General features: G+C 30.0%; 1 protein-coding gene across 1 annotated transcript in view; it reads left to right on the top strand.

Annotated features, from left to right (window-relative positions):
• Nucleotides 1-26,601, top strand: part of LOC142333441 (dihydrolipoyl dehydrogenase, mitochondrial) — a 53,836-nt gene that overhangs the window by 11,842 nt on the left and 15,393 nt on the right. The window contains exons 3-7 of the mRNA XM_075380543.1: nucleotides 7,263-7,401; nucleotides 11,862-11,962; nucleotides 17,264-17,407; nucleotides 20,270-20,371; nucleotides 25,809-25,929. Coding sequence (XP_075236658.1) covers nucleotides 7,263-7,401; nucleotides 11,862-11,962; nucleotides 17,264-17,407; nucleotides 20,270-20,371; nucleotides 25,809-25,929 — 607 coding nt within the window. The remainder of the gene's footprint in view (nucleotides 1-7,262; nucleotides 7,402-11,861; nucleotides 11,963-17,263; nucleotides 17,408-20,269; nucleotides 20,372-25,808; nucleotides 25,930-26,601) is intronic.

The raw sequence follows: 26,601 nt of genomic DNA, 5'->3' as shown, positions 1-26,601 counted from the left end.
ATACTGCAGGTAGAGAACATTAACCACTTACATTCAAAAATTATTCATTTACACTAAAAGAGGGTATTTTTTATTTTTACAAGTTAGTAATTTTTCATTTAAAAGTTACGTTTAATTAGAAGGAATATACTTAGCCTAAAACACAACATAATCTAAAACTAATTCTAGAATAAAATCATTTTCTAAAATAGTCAAATATAGTTTTCTGTTTCAATAATTTACTCTTGGAACTTTTGTTTTAAATAATATTTCTAGCGGTTAACATATTCTGTCGCAAATCATCATCATTTATACGAATCGCAAATTCTTCTAGCTGTACAACCACACCCAATACTTTGAAACTGTTTGTACGATGAAGATGCACCTTAGTGTATCCAGAACAGTAATTTTATGTCAGTTTTTGAACAGAAGAACATGAATCTTATAGCAATTGTAGATTGTGTTTCTGATAATGAATTTTTATGTTTTTAATAACTATCTGATCCATTTGTTGAATTACTCTAGTTATATTGGGAGGAAAAAACACTTTTTATGTTTTATGTTAGAATAATTTCCATGAGGGTGACATGACACATTGTCTAAAAACAGTAGAATATTTCTATTTTCAATAATCATTTTTTCATTTAAATTATATAGCCATTTTTCCATTATGTTAATATTGGAATATTACGAGAAAAATTTTAAAAGAAGAAAATGCATGTAATGAAAATTGAAATAAGTTACAGTTTTTAAAGTGATAAATTAAAAATAAAGGCACGTATGTACTGTGTTAAACTCTCAATAGATAACAAACAAACAATGCGAAACTATAACAGTTTACTTCTAAACTACTATACTGCTGCGTACCATGATGTTCAAGGCACTGAATAAAATTACTCTCAGAACTGTACATGGATTGTTTACATAAGGTTCTGCCCGCTACCAAATTTTATTAATGATTGTCTGCTTATATCCTGAAAGTTTGGAGCCAAGAATATGATTGCGTATAATTAGATAAACAACAGTAGTTACAGTACTGTATTATTATAATAATTATCTACTGGATTTATAATTTGCAAATCGTGTTTGTAAATTGTAAATCCATAAATCCAAATTACAATAATTTTTTTTAATTTCCATACTGTCCAGTGGGACAAAATTAACACATTAAATTAAAAGTAAAATCTATGTTTCCTTTTCGTTTCCGTATTGAGAAGTTTTTTGTCTTGAAGAGATTAATTTCTACAAAAGTATATCAGGACTTGGGAAACCATATGTTTTGCCCTCAAAACATATGGTTTCCGTCCTCAAAAACGGTTTCCGTTTTTTGGAGGTTCTGTTTTGTAGAGGTTTTACTATACATGCATTTAATATAACAAAAATATGAGTTTAATATAAACTACTGTGAGTGAAGAGATTTATTTTAAGTTATGTATATATATATATATATATATATATATATATATATCGCAGCTCGACGCACTATCAGTGCTGCTGTACCCCGAAAGGACCTCATGGATGATGTAAACACCTGGCGTCCTACTAGACCATCGAGAGTACATGTATAATTGGACAGTAAATAAATATTTTCCTCGCGTGTATATATATATATATATATATATATATATACATACATATATATGTATATACATATATATATATATATACATACACAGAGAGAGAGAGAGAGATATGAGGTCTGTAAATAAACTAATAAGACTGTTTCAGAAAAAAAATTTATTTACAGTTCAATTATACATGATCTCTTGGCAGTCTACTAGGATGCCAGGTGTTTGCGTCGTCCGTGAGGTCCTTTCAGGGGACAGCAGGACTGATAGTGCGTCAAGCTACGACCGTGAATCACATTGCTGATCGTAGTTCAGATATCCTTCGAAATAGTTACCATGGGAAGCTATGCAACGCTTCAAATGGGTTTCCCACTCTTCATAGCAGCGTTGTAATTCAGAAATCAGAATATCCTTCAGATGTTTTCTATTGTTCCAAAATGGTGTCCTTCGGGGTGTTTTTTAATGTCAGGAAAAGTCACAGGGACTCAAGTTAGGTGAATAAGGTGGTTGAGGAACTACATAATGTTTTTCTTTGCCAAAAACTCATTAATTGAGAGTGCAGTATGATAAGATGGATTTTTATGATGTAGCATCCTGTTTTCTTTGATGGTTGGTCTCACGTGGGCAACTCTTTTCCGCAGTCTTTCAAGAATTTCTCACTAAACGTATTGATTTACATTCTGGCATATAGGCAAAAACTCCTTATGGACAATGCCATTACTATCAAAGAACCAGATTAGCACGGTTTTGATTTGCTCAGTTTTGCTTTTTTGGTATATGGTGAGTTTGAAGTGTGCCACTCCTTGCTGTGACGTTTTGTTTCTGGGTCATACTCAGATATCCAAGATTCATGTCTAGTAATAACATTTAAAAAAAATCAATATCAGTTTCTATTCGCCCTAGAAGATCATAGCACACTTCCTATTGTTTTCTGTTCAACAGTGAGGTTTTTTTTGGATAGTTTTGCACAAACCTTTTTCATGTACAATTTGTTTGCCAAAATTTGATGGACTGTGATACGGTTCAAATTCAATTATCTGCAATTATTCTGACAGTTAATCACTGGTTGCACCATGTCAAATCTCTGATTCACTCAAAATTGTCGTCACTTTTTGACTTTAACGGTCTTCCAGAATTTTGATTCCGGGTCATTTGAAAATGCTTTAAATCCCCTAAAAGCTTGGTTCTTGACAGAGCGTCATCTTCACATGCCCTTTGCAATTTTGGAAAAGTTTCAGTAGCATTCTCATCAAGTTTAACACACAACTAGATTGCAAAATGTTGCTCATAATTAGTATCACTCATTTTTGTAACACACAATAAAAACTCGTTTCACGAAAAGTTTGTTTACGTCTCACATGGCAACAGTAGACTAAAAGTATTAATACCTAATATAAATCAGCTGTTCATATAGCTGTACGTTTACTAGTAAATTTACAGTGCTAAAACAACTGTAACTGTTTTTTTGCCAAAAAAACTAATCGCATTACTTTATTTACAGACCTTGGGTGTGTGCGTGTGAATGTAGTTTCATTGATAGATAATTTAAAAAATATTTAAATGATAAAAATCTGACATAAAACTACCCTTATAATCATTAAAAACAATAATTATAATAATCATAAATATAAATGTATTTTGCATAATAAATTTATTACTTCAGTATCAAAATATAGTAATGAAAAATATCAAAATAAAATAGTATAAAAATCACCACTATATATTCATAAAAATGGATGTAGTGTTTCTTATGTACCTGGTAAATTAGTAAAGTATATTTTTTAATGTTACAAAGATATTTTCAAATTTGACCTCTGTAGAATTTATAAAATCAAATGTAACAATTGTGATCATATATACATAGGAAAATTTACCAGATCCCGTCATAAAAAAGTTTTTGAAGCTCTTACAACAATTATAAAAAAGAAATATTGAACGTCTGTTAAAGAATAAATGTAAGATTATTGATATTTATAATAATTTAGAAATATTAAAAATAAATAGTAATAAAAAAATTGATGTGCTCAAAAAATGTTATATTAGTAAACATAATAAATGTAGACTATATAAACTGAATACGGCAGTACAGTATTTTAAATTGGTAGACCTTATATAATAACTAAATGATTTAATATAAAGTATTATTTATTAAAATGCCATGGTAGATAATAGAGGTTTTAATTTACTGACCTAGTATTTACATATTGATGAAACCGATTTTTATTTTATGTTAATTGTGCGATTTATATTTTTGATTATGAAGATGGAGTGACGCTCCGAAAGCTAGGTAAGGGTTGTTACATTTTTATTCTGATTGTATCTGGTGGTAATAATATAATTGTTTAAATTTTTTTATCTGATACAGTTGTAAACATATTTGGGGGAATTATATATGTTTTCTGTTATTCAATAAGAATTTGCTAACATTTCAGTTCATTTGTTCCTCACTTTCAACTTCTGACTCATTCTGTCTTTGTGAAAAAGGGCAAGACAAATTGGAATCAGTCAGTTGATATGGAAGGTTGGTTATCCATGTTTAGGATTTTGGTCAGTTGATGTTTTGCCTCCTTTAAAATGATTTAAAAATTCATTGCACTGTATCTAGGCTTGACTCGGAGACTTGAGGCATTTGAAACGTTTGTAAAAATTTTTTACTGAGTTTAAGGTAAAATATAACATATGTTGATCATGATCTTTCATTTTCAATTGTTAAAAATCTGATGAAACTTTACTAACTTATTTACTTCAGCCGTGGTAGCTCAGTGACGTAACGTTGGTAATATGATGTGCAGCAAACAGCATTCTGTTCCTGAAGCTTGTCGATAGTCACTGCCACTTGAAGCACGCTCTGTATGAGTTGTACATTATTATAAGTTAGATTTTATTTTTTGAGCATGCATTTTATTTTTAAGAGATCAAAAGTAATGAAATAAACATAATTTTTAAATACATTTTTTACTTTTTTTTCATATCTTACTCTTATAAGTAGATTTATTAAGTACAGTAGAAGTCTGATAATCTGGCACGTTCAGCACCAGCTTGGTGCCGGACTACCAAAAATTCCGGTCTTTCGGGCGGTAAACAATTAGGTTAATAATTAAACTACAAATACAGTATGCAAATACATACAACAAAGTTTATTTTACATTTCATATAATGTATGTACAGGTACTGTAAAACATATTTCACTTAGATTTAAAAAAGTCACGAATGTCTTTTTGTTTTCTTGACTTTTGGCGTTTAGTATAAAATTTATTTCTAATGATATGGAAATCAATAATTTCTGAAGCACTGTAGCTAGTACTAGCCTCAGCAAAAGAGATAAAATTATTTAGTGATTCTACAGCTTCTGCCCAGCTGATTTTTTCCTTTTCTTCCGTTTCGGCATCTGAGTCACTTTCTTCAAGATTTTGAGTAGGCTGAGGGTTTACTACAATGTTGATAATGTCCTCATCGGTTAGTTCTTGTTCAACAGGCTCATTCTCATCGATTAGAAGCCACTCCTCTACCTCATCTTCAGGCAGGTTTTTCAAGGGATTGTCAGCACTTCTAACGACATCCAAAACTTTGGTCAGAGCGTCTTGATGGTTTTCTTCCTCATCAGTCTGTAGAGTTAGGTCAGATGCAGGGTTTGCAGCTGGCCAAAGTTTTCTCCAGCATTTTTGGAGTGTTGTATTTTTTACCTGGTTCCAAGACAGTGCAATAGCATAGACGGCATCTTTTACTGTAAACTTTTTTTGAAAATCAGTCACGTCACAGTCTGCATTTAACAGGCCTTGAATAAAAGACCTTCTATAAAGGCATTTAAAATTTTGAATAACCCCTTGGTCCATGGGTTGAATCAAAGATGTTACGTTAGGTGGGAGCAGAGTAGCAACAATATTTCCAGAAACTAACTCATCTACTGCCGGGTGGGCTTTGCAATTGTCCAAAAGAAGGATGGCTGTAGTATCTTCTGGTAGACCAAGGCTTTTGAAGGATTCCTTGACCTCAGGCACAAAGTGGTGAAAAAACCAGTCTTTAAAGAGGGTGGCAGTCATCCACGCATTTGATTGAGCATCGTATTGGACAGGCAAGTGTGTAACATTCTTAAAAGCCCTGGGTTTTGCAGATTTACCTATCACAAAAGGGGTCACTCGGTGGTTTCCAGACGCATTAGCACATAGCAAAACGGTTAATCTGTCTTTGTTTTTTTTAAAACCCTTGGCTGCTTTTTCTCCTCCCCCAGCTAGTGTAGATGTTGGTAAACATCGCCACAATAGCCCTGTTTCATCAGCATTGTAAATCTGTTCAGGTGTTAAATCATTATCAGCCATGATTTTCTCAAACTCGTCTTTGTATTTTTCTGCAGAGTTTTGGTTTGCTGAAAGTGTTTCTCCAGTTACATCAAGTCTTCAAATTCCATGCCGAAACTTAAAGTTTCTGAGCAACCAACAGAATAATTGCATTCACTTTCAGCAACTCCTAAATCTTGGCCGAATTTCTTTGCCTTTTCAACAATCATTGGCCCTGTTTACCGGCTTTCCTTCAGAACGTAATGCACTAAACCATTTGAACAATACACTATCTAGCTGTTCCAGTTTTGGTTTTTTTAATGTTTGTCTAGAAGCCAATTTTTCAGTTGTTACCGATTGAGAAGCAAACTTCATTAGTTCATCTTTTTGTTTTTTAATGTCATAAATAGTTGATGAGCCAATATTAAACTCATTCATTAAAACATTTCTATTCTTGCCTTTTTCTAGCCGTTTGATGATTTCTAGTTTCTGATTGAGATTCAGTGTTACGTGTTTTCGTTTCTCTCCTTTTGAACTTGAAGGCTTAGGTTTTGAAAACATGATCACTGTACAGTTAGAATGAAAATCACTTTTTTTATAAACAGTTTCAAAAGTTACGTTTACTGCGATGTGAAAGGACACAAAACAACAACGCACAAATAAATGGCGAAGACGCTTCGTGATTGATTAACGGAGCTGCACTGCACCTGAATTTGTTGTGACAGCTGAGACTAGCCGGCCGCTAATTGTTTCCGAACAATACCGAGCGCTTCCAGATGATCCCGAACTACCTCGAAAACTTCCAAATAGCTCTCGAGCGTTTTTATTTGCTTTAAAGACACGCTTTTGGAGAAAACCAAAATTTTTACAATTTTCCAGAGCGATGCCGGACTATCGGGCATTCCGGACTGTTGGATGCCGGACTAATGGACTTCTACTGTAATAAAATAATAAACATCTAATCATAGTTTATTTTTCATAATTTATAGTTAATTTTATACTTAAGTACAGATGCTTTTTAAAGATGAGGTCTTTGTAATGCATGTACTTTGTTCTGTTTACTTGTGTTTGAACATTCCTAATAAAACTGTGTACTTAATGTTATACCTTAAGAAAAAAATAATATTTAAATAAATAGTCATAAAACCACTTTCCTCCTCTGAATGGGACTGTACATTTTTATATATTTAATGACAAATTCTTTTCTTAACTGGAGTGATGAAAAATCTACTTACTACTTGATTTATGTACTCCGACAGATGCAACTGAAATATATGTATATATTTCATTTTACCTTACTTTGGGATAGATGAAAATTTTTTTATTTAACCGTAGCTGCCTTTTGTATCACGATAATTCAAGTTCACATCTCATTTCATAGTATACAAATTTAAGTTAAAGTCTTTTTATTATTATTGTTATTTTTTTGTGTTTGTTACAGACAGTTTGTGTTGAAAAAGATAATTCATTAGGTGGCACTTGTCTTAATGTAGGATGTATACCTTCTAAGGCATTACTGAATAATTCTCATTACTATCATATGGCACACTCTGGAGATCTGACCAGTAGAGGGATCGTAGGTATAGTTAATTAAATTTCTATATTATTATAATTTTATTACAGTTAATCATCAAAACGTTTGAAATACAATGGAATGGAATTGCACATAGTTATGATATTAATGACATTAATTTCATATTCTTCTTAAATTACTCACATTTATTAGATAATAGGAGAAAATAGTAACGATAAAATATGGATAACAGAATATTATTAGTTGCCAACCTGTGCAGTATTTTATAGATATAAAAATTACGGTTAACAAGAAAGTTTTTAATAAAATTATTTTTGGCTTTTATGACAATGAATATGTGCCTATATGCGTTTTTATGCAGCAGGAATGCATTCTTATTGAATCATACACTTTTTTGAAGTATTTTATTATGCAACAATTGAATTAAATACCTCAACATCTTTATAAACGTACGTCATTGTCAACAGGAATGCTACTACTTCAGATATTAACAGATAGCGACGTGATGGAACTGATTAAATTAAGGAAACTATAAATAACTGAATAGCAGTGGAAAAAAATGATGCAGAAAATAATGATTTTGAAAATTTACCAGTTCTCACTTATTTGATGTGGTATTGTTTAAATCATCTTCACTGATAAATAAATTTTAATTCAGAAATTTATGCGTGTAAACATGTCGATAAATTAGAATAATTTGTAAAAATAAGTGTGTAAGGTTTTTAATAAAATACTAATACTTTATTTTTATTAAAAACTGAACCAATAAGAATAAGTTAAGAAAGTGTAACAAAAAATAACTTCAATCACAAGACCAAATTGAGAAAAACAAACGGTATAGTAAATTTTAATGGTCTGTTTATGCATACATACTTCCCTCTCTCATTTATTTCATACTTGTCTGTTTGCTGTCACTTTTCAGTGAAATTCAATTAGCACAAACAAAATAATCGGTTCCTATAGATCTACATTAAATATTTTCCCCTATATTTATTCTTTTCTTTTTAAAAAGCCAGCTTTGTAAGAAATTAACATCTTAGTATTAGTATTTTCTATATTATTATTATTACTCCAGTCAATATTATGTCAAAAATTTAGGTTTATTTTTTTTGTTTTTTTAACAATCTATATTGTTACTACATATATGCTTAACTGAATATTAGCAGGCGATAACGGTAGCAGCGCAGATGTTAGCTGAAGCACAGTTTACATACGCGGTGGTATAAGCGTCACTCCTGTTGCGTAGATGACTGTGCAGTTCTCTCACCATAGCGGCACTGCAGCCCCACCACTCAGGCTTCAATAAAAGAGCATGCACAAGAGTGAATTTTTAATTCATCATCGACCACCACCTAGAGAATACCAAGAAGAAAAATAAGATCTCAGTGGACAAGGTGCAACTTCCCAACTTCACCAGAGACCAGCTTCTAGACCCAACAGCTCTTCTCAGAGCCAACGCAAAAAATGGCACTTTTCTGGGCCACCACAAGGTTATAAATTACGAGCTGTCGAAGCCATTCGACAACAACCACCCTTCTCAGGGCTACTACAAGGTTATTAAGTGCCATGTGCCGTCAAAGCCATTTGGCGACAATAGAATGCATTAAAAATCTTGACATAGCTTTTTGTTTCCTTTTCTGCTAGTACTCCTTGACTAATTTTGTCTCTAGAAAATCTTTCTTCCCCTTTCTCATTTTAGTTTTTCTGAACAACTTAAAATATTTTATTTTATTTCTGAAAGTATTTTAGTCCAAAATGTCAATAATATTTAATTACTAAAGTCCATTTTTGATTTGATGAAACCAATTTATTTTCAGTTTTTAATTAAAAAAGTTAATTCTTTTCAGATTTTTTTGTTAATTTGTCTTCCATTCTTTTTAAGTGTACATAAAAACTAAATCTGATTTTCTTACATTTTTTAAATTTCTGGTAAATTCCTTCATTTGATTTTAAAATATTTTGATTATTTTTACATTTTGGTTCTAAAATTGTTCTTAAAATTTTTTTTCTTTTTAATAATTTTTTCCAGGCTGCATAAGAGCTTAGCTTTCTAAAACCAGTCTTATTGGCCCTTCAGTAAAAGTTTTTTCCCCAATATATTTGCTATCATCATCATCATCACTGACAGCCCAATTTAACAGCTCTAGAACATCTGACTAAAGGTACAGACAGCATATAATGAAGTAAATGTGATTAATGAAGATTTGTCATTTAGTGAAAAATGATTCCTTCAGAAATAAGGATTTTTTAAATTCATATTTTCATTACACTTCCATGATTCCAGTGCACCAGCAACTTTCAAAATGCTTTGTATATGATCACAAAATGAAAAGTAAACTTTTATAATATATGTAGGTGTTATACTATTCAGTAATATATCATAATTTTACCTCAATTGTAAACTTTCCTTCTTCATCAAGTTTCTTTTTAAATATAGAAGTATAATGTGATATTTATTTATTCAATGTTCAATCTATTGATACAATGTCATTAGATTTCTTAGCTTCCAGTATAATGTTCCTTCCGACATATTTCTAAAGACAACCAGTTCTTTACATCCTCAAATGTTATATCTCGTTGGTAACAGAACTTTCATTTCTACTTATAACAACCACAGGAGATGCAAGGATTTTTATCCTAGAAAGATGATCTGCAAGTCAGTCATGACCACTAGTCATCCTGAAGACTGCCACAGATTCCCTTTGAGGATAGTTAAAAAATATAATTTTGTTGTTAACCTTTTCCCATTACAGCGATCCGCGGTTGATTAGCGCTCCGCGAAAATATGTTGGTATCTGAATGCCTCCCTTCATAGTCTTATGCTACCCTCGTTTGAAAAAATTACAATATATTAAAGAGATTTAACAGATTTTGACAAAAAAACCGTTATGATTGGATATTTTTTATGCCTGTAACAATAAAAAAAATTGAAACAGTACAAAAATTACGAATATTTAATTGCAAAATTTTTTTTGCGCATTTCTACCGCGTTTTTTATTAGCAAAATTTTTTTTTTTGCTTTGTGTTTATGAAACATAGTTTGCTGATTTTTAAAAATAATACTTTCAAGCAAATCGGTTGAAAATTGGGCAAAATATGATAAAAACCCGTGTCATAAATCACAGATTAGTAACATATGTTAATATAAGTGAACGTAGATTCAGAAAACTACATTTTATAAAAATTCTCACCACTGAAAAAGGTATTCAGATTGACAAAAAACAATTTATACTGTATACTCTTATTCATTATGAATCGTTATGTATTACATGTTTACCGATATCATTTGTCAGAAAAGATATTTATAGACCTCAAGTAAAAGTGACGTATTTATGACCACAAATTCCTTTTTTTTTGTGTGCCGTATATCATAATTTATTATGTTTCAATACATCGATATGTTGCTAGTAAGATAAGCTATTTTTGTAAATAATAAATTAATCTATAATCGTCATAGCAATTATAATATAAAAGTCTCTCACACACACACACACACACACACACACACAAGCACATTTCTGAGAAAAAAATGATCATATTCTTTATAGTCTAAATAAAACATTTTACATCGTATAAACGTCGTTCAAATTGTGTAATAAAACTGATTCCTTTGTGAATATAAAACAAAATAACCGACGTAGATGCCATATAAAATGATTTTGTAACAGCGTTTTAAAACTGATTCTGTACATAGCCAGTTCTATGGCTACATGATTTTAAAAGGTTAATTAGAGCTGTATACTGTGTGTACCTTCCATCTGAGTTGTTATATAATTGAAGAACTTTAATTTAAACATTCGGTTTATAACATGTTTAATGGAGTGCGTCTTTTTTATTATATAATGTAATATTGTATAAGTGTTGTAATGAATTTCTTTTGCAGTAGTTACAGAATAAAGATAATTTTCATAATCTATTTTACAATAATTGGATTGTGGGTTTTGTTAAAAATGGAGATCTTTAGCCAACATTATAAAATTTGACACATTTTCTGTTTGTTGAATTCAGGATGACTGCAGGAAACATTTAAAATAATTCCAGGAAACTACCCATTATTAGGGTATAAACCCAAAATTAGGGGCTTTGACTGAGATTAGTGTTTGGATGTTTTTAATCTAAAATTTATTTATAAAAATGTATGGTTAAAAATCAGTTTAATATATGTGATTTTAATAGAAAAATTGAAGAAATATTTAAACAATTTTTTTTAGAAATTTTTAGTATTAGTCTGAGAGTTTGATGCCATAAAATCAGTTATGAGCCCAACAATTTGAGAATGTTATTTTAAGGATAATAAGAGTTTAAAAAAAAAAAAGTTTTATTTAATCTTATTATCAGTAATAAAATTGAGTAACTGGTTTTAAAAGCTATCTACAGTGGCTCTGACTACTAGGTTATTTTATTTTTAATTTTTATTACAATAATCTGTTGGTCTACTTTACTTGGTTTCACTTTTTAAATTATTTGGTCATAAAACATTTTTTATTAAAAAACTAATTTTTTCAGTATCAAATGTCACATTAAATTTGGATGCGTTAATGCAGCAGAAGAAAAATGCAGTTTCAGCACTAACAGGAGGAATTGGAATGTTATTTAAATCAAATAAGGTTAGTATGCTGTTTAAACTTTTTGAACTTAAGCACAGTAACATCTAATGTTTCAGATACTTTCATATGTCATACAGTTGAGGTGAGTTCAGTTCTTAAAACTCCTAAGCAAGGCTTCAGGTAATTCTTACATATCTGAAGGAAAGGTGTCTGCTATGACATATATTTAATTGAAATTGATTAGTGTAGAATTGATGTGATATTTTGCTTCTCTCTTGGGTGGGAATGCCTCCATCTTCTGAGGAATAGAGTAATGGGTGCTTGAAAACCTAAAGCTTTGTGGTTATGCTCTCAAATTTTTGCTTTCCAGATTCAAACTTTTAGTTCCCTTTTCTTATTGATCCCTTATTCTTTGTTTTCATGGGTGTAATTTAGATTCTATACTGAATTAATCTTTCCCATGAATGATTGTTTATATATATTCTGCATTGTTCAATATGCAAATTTATGCAGTATATGATTATAAACAAGAATTCAGCATTTTCTTTTTCTAAATTTTTATCTGACGTGGCATTTTGTTAGATGTAGTGTGTGTGTATATATATATATATATATATATATATATATAAAATAATCCTATTAAGTTTTCTTGTGTTACAATTTTAAAGATATGAAATCTACTTAATAATTGTTTTATATTTTTATTAAATAATAGGTTATTTAGAGTGTCTTAATTTCATAAGTAAATTAACAGGTTGTCTTCTAGCTGCTTAGTTTTATCTACAATTGCTAGTCACTAGAATGAATATTCATTTTTATTAACCAACTTCAAAAAAGGAGCAACTTCTCAACTCGATCCCTATCTGTTTATATTTTTTTGGTGTGTTCACATAATTTTTTAATTGGTAAACATATAATTGAATCCTTTTTTTTTTTTTTAAATTCTTTTTTTAGTGATGCCATTTACATTTTATCATCTATAAATATAGCAAAAACCAACAAAAATTGTTACATAATGTTCAAGTTCAAAGAGAATGCTGCTTTTACATTTCGTCTCCACTATGCTAAAGTAACGAATGTGAAAAACTCAATTTTTCAGGAGAGCTAAACAGCAGTTTCAATGTTAAATTTTAAATAGGAATGCATATTTGTAAAAGTGAAAAGGTTTAAACTAGCCTTCCTAAAAGAGATGTGCATTGGATAATTTATCACAAGATGCACAGAAAACTCAGATTAGTCATAAACTGACAAATCTGCAAAATGGGATTTTTCACATTTGTTACTTTAGCATGGTGGTGACGATTTGTGGGTTGGTTAAAATCCATATAAATACAAATAACATATGTGGTTTTAATTTTAAAAAAAAGCAAATTTTTGCAGCATTTGACATTAAGCTGATAGTTTTATTTCTTTACATTTTTGGTTTCCAACCTTTAAGGTATCTGTATCATTATTGTTTTTTTTAACAAAATCGTCTGGCCATACTCCAGTATCATATATTGTATTGTACATTGAGAATATTTTATCTACTCCTTCGTCTTTTAAACATTTAAAGAGTTCTCTTGGAATTACATATACTCCTGTTGCTTTCCTGTTCAAAATATTTTAATAGCTTGTATAATTTCAGATCTCAAAATTGGTGGGCCTTTCTTTTCTTCCGTAACTACTTCTTTCACATCCGCTTCTTGTGTTTCTTATTTCCTTCTCCCTTCATAAGTCCTCTACTTACTCTTCCCATCATTTCTTTATCTCATCTTTATAAATGCTTTTATCATCCTTCTTTTCTCATTTTATAAGTAGGATTTCTTCTATTACATGTGGCAGTTTTATCTTACACCACATAACATCTTTTTCTTTTCTAAATCTATATCTTTACATTCTTCTTTTAACTGTATTGTTTCCTAGCTGTAGATGTTTCTCTCTTTCATTCGTTATTCAATCTTTGATAATTGCTCTCTTGCATTCTTTTTTTATATTTTCTTCTTTATATATTTTTTTGTATCATTTCCTCTGCTGTCCAATTTTCCTTTTACTTTGAGTAATTACTTTTATTATCATTTCACTCACTTATACTTTCCCTATATCCCCTCTATATTCCATCTTTTGATCTTCATTGCAGTTTGAATTATTTTTAATCTTATTTTCATTTCCATCATTAACAGAATATGATCACTAAATATGTCAACTCCTGGAATTCCATTTGCCTTCTTAAGAGCTTTTCTCTGTCTATTTTCAACCAAAAATTTATCTATCTGGTAGTGATATCCATCTGTTGGTCTTATCCAGTTTATCTTCTTTTGTTTATGTTCTTTAAAAAAGGTATTCATTATGAAAAAATTCTTTTGGCAAAATTCAACCAGCCTGTCTCCTGTTTTGTTTAATATTTCCAGTCCAAACTTGCCTATCTTATCATCTTTGCCTTCTCCCCCCACTGTGTTCCAGTCCCCCATAATTATTTTACAGCAATCCTGTTCCATTTTCTGCTAAGTTTTCAGTGTTAGGTATGTTTTTCATATGTTCTCAATCCTAAGTATCGTCATATCCTTATTTGTAGCGACTCATGTAGTGCTCTCCAAGCAGGAAAATTTTTATTCCATTCATCCTATCGTCATCAGAATCTACAATGCAATTGCCGAGTTAAACCATCGCAACACACAAGTGAGTTTCTGATGGATTCCTAGCTGCATGGGGATTCTGGGTAGTGAACGTGCAGATTCTGCTGCTTTTAGAATCATTTTAGGATGCATTTAGTCAACCATCCTTCACTACCCATATTACTGCATCTGACTTTATTAACCATGTCAGTCATGCACTTCACGCGAGGTGGCAAGATGACTGGATTGCCACCGTAGATAATAAACTTCAACATGTCAAAGATACTTTGTTGCCATGGGATTTCTCCCTCAGGAAAGTTCACTAAGAGGAAGTGGTCCTCTGCTGTTCGTGGATAAGACATATGAGAGTTACTCATGGGTACCTTAAGTCAGCAGAAAATGCTCCGATGTGTGTACAATCCAATTGCTGCTAGACTGTGCGCCACATTCTTGTAGATTGCATATGTTATACGACCGGGCGTAAGTTTAAATTATGCAGGAATTTTCGGAAAGTTCTGGGCAATAATAAAGATGTTTTGGACCAAGTGTTTTTATTTCTTCGAGCTGTTAGTATTTTACAAACTTTTTAATAGTATTTTACATTTTCTCGTACGGTAGTTGTATATTTTTGTTTTAACATTTAGTTTTAAGTTTTTTATTTTGCCCTTGTTTTTAGTATTTTAGTTTGAGTTATAATCTTGTTTTTAAATTTCTGCTTTACATTTTTATTTTATTTTTATTTTGTTGTTGTCTTATTAGATTTTATATTTTATTTTACAGGCGATAACAAAAATTTTTTCACCCTAAAAAAATGTATACCTTAACTGATTGATTTGAGTGCTACAAATCCTTACTGCTCATCCGCCCTCTGAAAAGGCCATTAGCACTTATTCCAGGAGCTGTTTGATCTTTTAATTCATTAACTGCTTGTATATACCAACCAACTTTTAATATATACATTTAAGAAGTCAATGGTTTTTTACTCTTTTCTGTTCCCCCTTCCTAATCAACTTTGAGAAATTGTTTTTGATTTGTCTACATTTCTATGTTAAAGGGAAGAAACTAAAAAAAATTCCACTGAAAATTTACATCCAATCAAAAGTTAACTAAGATTTATTTTTTGGGGTGGATGAATTATGATGAAATTTTATTCTAATATGTTTAAAAATTAAAAGAAACTGAGTTTTTAAAAGATTTTTAAAAATATATATTTTTAATTCCCCCAACCTCCAATATTGCCCCAAAGAATTTTTTATTTGCTTAGGAAAATATAATTAAAAAAATAGGAAAAATATAATATTTAAAAAATGTGCAATAAATAAAACTACAATTTTTTTATTTTTGTTGAAGGGGAGAATTTGGGGGCAAAATTTTTTTTAATGATAAGATAAGCATGTACTGAGCTTAATATAAAGTGGAGGGTTATGTTTGCAAACTTTTGAGAAAATTTATCCCAAACAAACTATCTACCCTTCCCCTTGTAGATATTGATTCCAAAACTTTACCAATAAATTGCCCCATTAACATTAGTGTCAAATTTCATCAAAATCAGAATATCCAGTCAAAATTTACTAAACTGGTGTTGTGTGCCAGCTGCTTATTTGTGTCAACACACTTACATACGTGTGAACATAACCCTCTGCTTTTTATTTTGGTGTCCTTGGGTCATAAAATGTCATAAATGCGAAAGCCCATAGCCTATTTTTTGATCGGTTATTATACTTTCTTTCCTGCAGCATAACTTTAAAGCTATGATGCCTAGAAGTAAAATTAAAAAGAAAGTATCACTCCAGATTAAGTTAAAAGTGATCAATTAAATATAGTTCATTTATTTCTTAATTTTTGTGTATATAAATAAATTTGTAACTAATCTATTATTATTATTAGTTTTTAGTATAACTAACCATGTGTACATATATCTTGTAAAAGATGGTAAATTAAAGCAAGTAGCATAAAACACTGGAAGAGAAAACAGCACCATTTGGTTTCAAAGTTAAGCTTATGAGAAGTTTGTGAAACTATTCTTTAAAACAAAAGCTAATATATTAAGCCTCACACCACACACACTTTCACACCTCACTCACTTACTCTCACTCACTTACTCTCACTCACACCATTCACTGTCACCCATTAACTATTTAATAGAATTTATATATATATAATGTATATTATATATGTTCTATTAAATAAATCACCTAGTACAGAATATTAAGATAAGACATTACCTTAATTTTCATGAATGTAATTTTGTGAGATCTACATCCTCAGTCATGATTCAAATAATTCAGTTACTCCATAATAAAAATTATAAAATAAAAATACTAAAATATTCATATTAATATACACAAATGTGTATATTGCTATCTATTGAAGTTTTTATAATTCATTGATAGCTGTGCTCACATAAAAAAAATTAATTCTTGATTTTCATTATTTGAACATTTTTATTATGCAATTATGGAATTATTCAATCGTGACTGAGGATGCGGGATCCAACAAGAAAGTATTTTCATGAAAAATTAAGGTAAGATATGGCTTGAGCTATTTCAATATTCTGTGCTTTATTTAATAGAATTGTAGTAAAATTTAACATTACAGATGAATAATATGAATCTTAAAAAGATTAATTTCAGTAAATAAATGTGTGTATGCTTGCTTGCACATGTGTGTTTTTTCCATTTTTAGTGTTACTACTTTGCCATTTTTTGCAAATTTTGTTTAAAAAAATGATAGTTTACTTGAAATATTTTTATTTAATTTTTGTTAGGTAACGTTAGTTAAAGGTCATGGTAAAATAACTGGCGCCAATGAGGTAACAGCATTGCAACCTGATGGTAAAAGTGAAGTAATTAAAACAAAAAATATTCTTATTGCGACTGGTTCTGAAGTCACTCCATTCCCTGGTATCGAGGTAATATTTGTTAAATTCATTTTATACTTTTTATTTAATAAAATATTTCATCATATGATCTGCTATAACATTTTTTATTTATTAAGCCTATTTCAAAATGATTCAGGTTATAATGGGTGACTCCCTACAACTTCAAAATGTATCAGTTGGGAATAATGCGGTACATACATTAGAGGACAGTAGTATACTACTCACTATGTATCCTATTGAGTTAAGTTTTATTGAGAAAAGATTGAGGATTGGAGTGAGGAGCATTGTATTTTGTTTATCAAACCTTAAAAAATGGTAATTTTATTGATGCAGCCCAGCATGCCTGTTTCTGAAATTTTGGCAGTAATATTTGTGGATTGGTTTTTAACCAGAAACAAATAAAATTTATGGGTCTGAAATTTCTTTAACCGTGATTCAGCATTGAACATAAAACATAAAATCACGAAGCCAAAACTGATGAAAATATTAAAATGATTAGAGCAACAGTTAAATAGTGCCCATGTAGTTCTCTGAAAAAATGCAGGCAAGTAGCTTTTTGCGGTATTGGAAAACAACTGTTTTTAGTGTTCTGGATAAGGGTATATGTTTAATCTGTTCAAAGTTACAGTTATGCAGTTAGTTGACTGCTTGTACAAAATCTCCTAACAAATTAGGCACCTTGTTAGAAGGAAGTTTTGTAAATAGTTTCTTTTAATGATTAATCTGGAAAGTTTACAGGAGGTTATGCTAGTATAAATGTACATTTTGAAATGTTGGGTGCAATGATCAAACATAGTTTTTACTGCTGGAGCTAATGAGAATCCTGTATTACTTTATAAAAGATTGCTATACAATGCAAAAGAGTAAAGTTTGGTATGATGTTTCATTTTATGGAATTTTAATTTTCTTGAAAAGATTATATAGTATTGTAATTAAGGTTATATGCAACACAGCTTTGTATTAAAATTGTGTTAGCTTTTCTAAAACCAAAATTCTACAATCATGAAACTGATAGTTGTTCACATGCCTTCAGCTAAATGGAGGCAATGCATTATTGTACGTCGCAATGATTATGTTAAGGAAAATGTTCTCGCGGCTCATTGTTCTGATTGAGGTGCTCCATGGTCACCATGTTCTCCGGCTTGAATTGCATGTGACTTTCTATCTTTGGTGCTACCTAAGGATAAAGTTTTTGTTACAAAGACCAGAAACACCAGTGAACAAAAAGAGAGAATAAGATATATTGGAGCAAATCATAAAGAATCTTCAGATTAGAATGCAGCAATATGTTCAGAATGGTAGTGGATATCTCTTGGATAACATGTTTAAAAAGTAAAATTTTAGGTGTGAACTTGGTTTTTTTATTAAAAATTTACATACATTCAGAGAAACAAAAGTTTTTATTTAATCTAAAATATCATCAGGTATTTGTGGTATTCTTCTGTGTTTGAAGTGTTGTTTATTGGAGTAATTTTATTTGACTTAATTAGATGCGAGTTCTAATGTTGAAGGGTGTGAGTATTGAGGGGCTGTAGTGAATTTCATTTTATTGAATTTAATTACATTTATCAAAATAAATGTTTTGTATTTTTGTACATAAACCTGATAAAAAAATTAAACAGGATTTGGAATTTGAGCAATGTCTTTTGTTCCTTAGACCAGCTTCAGTGTATTGATTCCCAGTTATAACTTAAATGAAAAATTTGACTTTTAATTATTTTTGTTAAAACAGTATGATATTTCATCATAAATTTCTATGTCTCAAGGAGGTTCATTGTACCACTGGCCGAATTCTCTTGTATTTTTTTGCTAAACTTTTAATTTTTTTGTTGCTCGTATTTTCCTTTTGGTCATTTATAATTTTGCCCCCTCTGCTTTACACATTCTTACCCTTCTAGGATTGTTTAATTTTTCAGTCCTCTCATGGTATATCTGATCCAGCTGGCTTTCCTATTGTAGGTTGTTCCAGTTTAAATTTCTATTCTCATTTACTCTCCTCACTTTTTACTGACTTCATTTTTCACTCGTCTCTCCAGTTAATTTTCTCCTATCTCATTCATGTTGATATTTCAGTTGGCTGCCGCCTTTCTTTGTTCCTTTTACTAATTAGTATTTTTTTTTATAAAAAATGTTGGCATTTGACCCTGTATGAGTGAACTAAAAAAATTGAGAAAAGAAAAAAACTAAAAAAGTTAATTTTGAACGTAGCAAAAGAAATGAGATGATAGTCTCTCAGATGCAAGTCTTATTGATAATCCGTGAAATAGAGTGATACTGTGTTTAGATTGTTTTAAAAGTTATATTGTTCTAATAAATCTGTCTGATATTTGATCTTAGTATTGATAACATGAAAGAATACTACTCATACATATGCACATTCAGGTTAATTTGTATACATGTTGGGCATATAAATTGTCCGTATGTATACTGTTATTGCCGAATGTGTACTATTTGAAATAGTATGAAATATCCTAAAAAAATCAGTACCTTTGAAAAAGATTAATTTTACAGTCATAAATTTTGTCAAAAAAATGTTGGAATAGCAGGAAAATGTAATTTGGTTTAATGCAATGTTATTTTCTAATATTGAAAATAATGAGAAGTTTCATTGGTTTAATGAAACTAATATTCTTTTGTGCTGTAGTTTCTTTATCTGCCTGGACTTGTGAATAATACAGCATTTTACTTATTTAAGAAATCTAAGAATGCATCAAATTTCAAATTCAGAATAATGAATATACTATTATATTTTGAACCCTCTTATGTTGTATTATTTCTCCTCAGACTGGGGATTCAAAATAATACAACAATTTAAATTTAATTTTTATTTTGTATTTTTCATGATTAATTTACTAGTATTATATTTATTATTTTTGTTTTCATTTTTTTTAGATTGATGAAAAAACAATTGTATCATCAACTGGAGCATTGTCACTTGAAAAAGTTCCAAAAAAATTAGTTCTTATTGGGGCAGGTGTTATTGGATTAGAACTTGTAAGTTCATTCATTTTTACTTGTTAAGTTAAAAATTACAATATTGCTGTCTGAAATTTAAACAATACAAGAAATAAAAATAAGTTATTAAAAAAAAGCTGGCAAAAAAATATTCTATTACTTCCCTAATGATGCTGTTCAAGTCATACAATACCTTGCACAGTTTATGTGCAAAACCTTTTTGGCTTCTCTGAAAAGTCTTTGCAATTCAATCATAAAAAGTTTATTTTTATTTTCTTAAATATTTAAATAAAAGTAACAAAAAAAAATTCTGAATTATTAAAAATGTTGGTTTCCTTGTATCAATGGGGCTTTTTTTAAATTAATTATAATGATTACCAAAATAAAATTTAATCATTAAAATTTCCAAATTTGAAATAAAAAATGTTTGGTTTTGGAGGCCCTCTTACTATGGGGTAACGATTGAATAATTTTTTTTAGATGCGGTTCTTAAAAAAATTCATTTAAAATAAATGTAGAAATATTGAAAAAGTTAAGTATAACGTTTTTGATAGTAATGAAAAAAATGCTTCTTGTTTTGGGTCTAGGGTGTATTGTAGGGTGTATTGTGTTAAAAATACTTAGATTTTTAATTTTCCTCAAAGTTACAAAGAAAATAAATTTTTTTTTAATAATAAAAATTAAAGAGTTAGAACCAACAAGTTAGAAACAACAGAAATTATATTTTTTAGAGGTGGGAAATAAATTTGAAAATATTCATATATAGGTTCAGCTCAACAGATTTGCTTAAGTGATTTTTTTTTTTTATTCTAATCCCCTTCAGTTGAAGTTAAAATAAAAAAAGAAAATTAAAAAAAAGTTTCTGTATTTTAGGTGTATAATTTTTTTTAAATTATAACTTATAAATAAGTTTTTTAATAAATACGATTATAATTAAATGTTTTTGGTGTAGATGATCTATATCTTATTCAGTTAGCTTATAGAGTTCAAGTAAACAAACTGCACGTATGAGTCTTCAGGCAGCCGATTCACAAGCGTCTCCTGTAAATTCTGATGCATATTAAAGAAACTACATTAATATTCAGTAACCACACGCTATTATATTTTAAATTCATATATACGTTTGAAATTTAAATAAATAAGGACATTTATTTGAGTTTTAGTTATGAAATTGTCAGTTGTCCACTAACAGTAAAATTTCATTATCACAGATTAAATTTTTGATAATAAACAAATAATAAATTCAATTCAGTTTTCATCTTGTGATTGTAAGAAATCTGTAGTGTTGTCAGTATTAAGAAATTCAATGGGAGGCTCAATTTTGTTTTCTATTGTATTTTATCCCATTCCCAATAATTTAGTTCAATAGTATCTGTTACATGTTTACAGTTTTCCATTTTTGCTGGCCTGTTTTATTGATGGCTTTAAGCATATGTTTTTAAAATCAGATTCTTTAAAAGCAGTATTTTCTGATGCTACAATCTGGTTGAGTACACAATGTTAGGGAGGGAATCAAGCACGGTTTTGCCAGTGGGTTTTGTTAATTTATCAATTTTATACACATTAAAATTACTTTTAATACATGAAACCCTTTGCAATAATTCGACCTTAATTTCGTCCTCTTCAGAAATCACTCTTTTTGAACTAAGTCACATTTTGATATGTATTTTTCCAAGACACGACTGGATTTCTTTCCTTTTTACGTGAATGATAAGGGGCATTGTCTGAGACAATAACTGTATTATCTTCCAGAGGAGGTAACACATTGCTAAACCGTTACTCAACAAATAAAATTTGTGTACTTTTTTTACGAATCGCTTTTTTATCGAAATCAATGTTTTCTTCAATTAATCTGCAGGGTTGTTTTCTTTAGGAAACCATAATCCATTAGTTAGATTCATAGTTGCAAATCACATTGTACACCGAAGTAGCACAACTTTCACTTATGTGAGCAGTTTATTAACAATATCCAAAATCATTGCCTTTGATACTCTGTAATTCGCTTTTGTAACGATTTAAAATGTGTTTTCCTGCATGACTTAAGGACTTTTTTTAGCAGTATAATTTTTTGGAGGAGATATCAGTAATTGTGCACTATTACCAGTTGAATCTGTATCAGACATGGTGTCAAAATAATAGTATAACTCAAGTTGTACAGACCCAAACCTAGGAATACTCTACACTGACATCTCAGTAAACTTAAAAAAAACTGCATTATGTTAACTTTAAATAACATTAGAGTAAGTAACAGAATCACAAAATTTGAATACAAAAACAAAAGAGTGATCATATGAAAAGATGAAGTGTTTTAATAGAACTTAGAAGATATAACATTAGATAATTTTTTGATTACATTGACTACTACGTGGCAAATTAATTATACAGTGACTATATATAAATAATGATTGTAATGTTGTATATAGATCATGGCTGCTTGTGAATCGGCACTGATTCAAGGGGACGTGACTCAGCAGAATCATGATGAACTCATTCGCACAAAGACGTTTGTTTATTCTAAACTGTATAAGCTAATTAAATCCAGTATAGTTGGATCCTAAACGTGTAAAGAGTTGCAAAAATCGGATAACCCATTTTTGACAGATTGCCGTGTCAATTATCTTTTTCCTTTAATATACCAATATTCTAGCTATTTTTACCACGAAAGTGAAAATATTATTAAAAATGTAAAGGTGCTGTTTAGAAACTATCATGCCTCTGAAAAGGAAGTACATTAATGAAATTATTATGATTTTTGATGTTAGTTGTGAATCAATGTTAGACATATGTTGTGCTTTCTGTCATGTTTGGTAAAGTATGTGCAACACTTACCTTGTTTTTTGTCTATAGTGCCAGATTTTTTGGAATTTAGGATGTTCATAAAATGTTTTAAGTTGATCAGTTATTGTTACCAGATATAAATAATACTGATTGTTATCAGTATTGTGAAGAATACTGATTGTTATGTCAATTGTTTTGACATACCTTATGTCAAAACTTGCATAAAATTAATAGATCAGCTTAATTGTTTATAAGTGGTTTTTTTTTCACTTGATTCTATTAATTATTTGTATTAGATAATGTATTGTGTGCACACTTGAGTTATTTATGTCATATAAATTAGCTTAAGTGAGAGTTATTTATTGTTATTAATGTAGGTAATATTAAAATTCAATATAAAGCAGATGGAAATGATATATTGTAAAGATGGTAATTATGAAGAATTACTCTACAAGATTGGTACTGCTCCTAGAACAATAAGTGTTATATTTAACTGCATCATTACATTTTCTTTCTTTTGAGTTGTCTCCATCTTTCCCATTTCTATGCACTAAAGATAAGTAAATAACATCACAAAATAGTAGTTTCCCTTTTAATTTACTAGTAAATTTTATACGAATTAGTTTCTTTAAAAATAATAGTTTATAAATTTCTTGAACATGGTTCTGCTGGTATATTTTAATAAAATAATTAAAAGTAATTAATAAATGATATATCCACCTTGACATTATTGAGTATACTGTTAACATGTAAACAGTCATGACTGTATACATATTTTCACTTTTGACTTAATTGTAATATTTAACTCCTGATGATGATTTGAAAAACCGTAAGATCTTGAGGAATTAACACTTATTTGCTGGCAAAGTAGATATATCACGTATTACTTTTAATTATTTTAATAGTTTATTAGTTATTTGTTAAAATAAATAATTTAACACAATTGATAAATCTATAAATGTGTGCACTATTTATCATGCCGATCTAGTATTTTCTTTCTAGCTAGCTGTATCATTAGTACTGCTACGGCATTTAGTTGTACATTTTTGTATCGTTTAAATTTTTTTTTTAATACTTCATCGGTATGGCATAATAGGCAAGAAACTGTTAAACTGATAGAGATATATTTTTATTACAGTAGATTTAATAGTGCTAATTTAGTAAAGTGGCTTATTTTGAACCATTAATAAAAATACTAAATTGAAGGTATCAGGATGGATTTATTAGAAAAGTGAATTCCCATTTTGTTGATTGATTTCTCTATTGTAACCTTTTTATCCACTTATCATACAATTAAAAGGTCTGTTCAGAAAATAACCAAACTTTATTTTTTAATCTTTATTATTAATTTTACATGTTATTTGTTCTTGTCTCCTTCAAAGTACTTCCCTCCCCTATTCACACAATTTTCCTAGCGGTATTTCCACTTCACAAAGCAGTCCTGGATAGCTTCATTTGAAATTGCCTTTACGGTCCATGACATATTTGCTTTAATGTCATCAATAGTCTCAAAACGGCGTCCTTTCATCGCTGATTTTAATTTTGGAAATAAGAAAAAATCAGGAGCCAGGTCTGGTGAGTAGTGAGGCTGAGGGAGAACAGTCATCTGATTTTTGGCACAAAACTGGTGAATTGACAAAGCTGAGAGTGCAGGCACATTGTCATGGTGAGGGAACCATGAGTTCCCTCACCATGACTCTGAAAAGAGCACGACTCTGGTCTCTTTTTGTGGATATTTTCACGTTACTGTTGTAAAACGCCTTGATAATACACACAGTTCACTGTTTTGTCTTCCTTGAGGTGAGAGTTCAAAATGTACATTTCCATTAAAATAAAAAAAACAGAGAGCATCACTTTGACATTGGATCAAGTCTTACACGCTTTCTTGAGGCATGGAGATCTTCCCCCAATTCATTATGATGATTGAATTTTTTACTTTTGTCTCAATGTAGTAGCCATAAACCCAGCTTTCATGTCCCGTTATGATTTTATGCATGAAAGTTTCATCGTCATTGGTTTGTTCAAGAAATTGCTGACAATCGTCCACTCCATGTTCTTTCTGCGGTTTGGTCATCAAACAAGGAACAAACTTTGGTGCAACTCGATGCATGTTCAATTTTTCAGTCAAAATGTCATGGCATGATCTAATTGAAATGTTAACCTCTTTGTGAATTTTTTGACAGTCGATCGCCGATTTGCATGCATCATATTATTGTTTTTCTGAACATGGGTGTCATCAGTTGAAATCGAAGGCCTTCCTGGTCGAGGTTCATCTTCAATTAACTTTTAAATCATGAAAAACACTTGTAACATTGTGTACGACCCAAATCATCATCTCCATAAGCTTGTTAGTAAAGTTGAAATATTTCTGTGAAAGTTTTCCCCAGTTTCACGCAACACTTTGTTGTTTCAGTGCTCTTGAAAATCACACATTACAGAAATCGCTACTAACACTTACACACATTGCACTTAAATAACAACCACATGAAAACTAAACGAGATATCAATAATTGAAGAACATGTGCTGTTAAGGATGTTATGTGGAACATAATGCCAACCACATGTCACGAAATATCTCCCATTGGTGTTTTATTAAAAATGTTTGATTATTTTCTGAACAGACCTTGTAAATACTAATATCGGTTGGAATATACTAAAAGAAATTCATGTTTTTTTGTTTTTTTTATTTATATATCAGGGTTCTGTGTGGGGAAGACTTGGAGCTGAAGTAACAGCCGTTGAATTCTTAAATTCAATTGGTGGTATTGGAATTGATGGTGAAATATCAAAGACATTTCAAAAAATATTAGCCAAGCAAGGTATGTTAAAAGAAATGTTAGTGCTAAGATCACATGATCCTTTTTTTTTTCTAAATTTCTGAAATACCTGGTCGATTTAAACTGTATTTATTTAAGACTTTATAATAATATTTGAACCTTTTTGTTTCTGAACCAGAAGTAAATTTTTATTGAATTATAAAGTAATCATTGTCCATTATTTTGCTAGAAAAACATATTTTAGTTTATTTATAATGTACAAGGGGTGGCTGAAATGTGATGCATGTAGGAATTATGAGAATATGCAGAATGTTCCACAAAATGATAGGTGCAGCCATATTGTAGTTTCATTTTCCTATTACTAATGTTCTAAAATTCCATGACCCACATCCTCTCATTTTTGGTCACTTGCCATTGTTTGGAAGTTTAATATGTGTACTATGTCAACGTATCTAAATTAATATGCAGTAATTGAATTTTTAACAATGGAAAATCACAATGCTAGTGAAATTCATTATTGTCTAAAGACTGTTTATGGTGATAAAATTGTTCATTGTAATACTGTGAGTAGGTGGGCAGTAAAATTTTATGCACCAAAAGTTGTTAGAATGAATGTTGAGGATGAACCTTGCAGTGGTCAACCAATTCGTGTGTTTGATGAGGCTGGGTCAATTACAAATTCTATGAGGTACATAGGGATGTTAAAACATTTTA

Source organism: Lycorma delicatula, chromosome 12, assembly GCF_047948215.1.
Source record: "Lycorma delicatula isolate Av1 chromosome 12, ASM4794821v1, whole genome shotgun sequence".
NCBI lineage: Eukaryota > Metazoa > Arthropoda > Insecta > Hemiptera > Fulgoridae > Lycorma > Lycorma delicatula.
The sequence above is the reverse complement of the archived record's forward strand: the minus strand, read 5'-3'. Positions and strand labels throughout refer to the sequence as shown.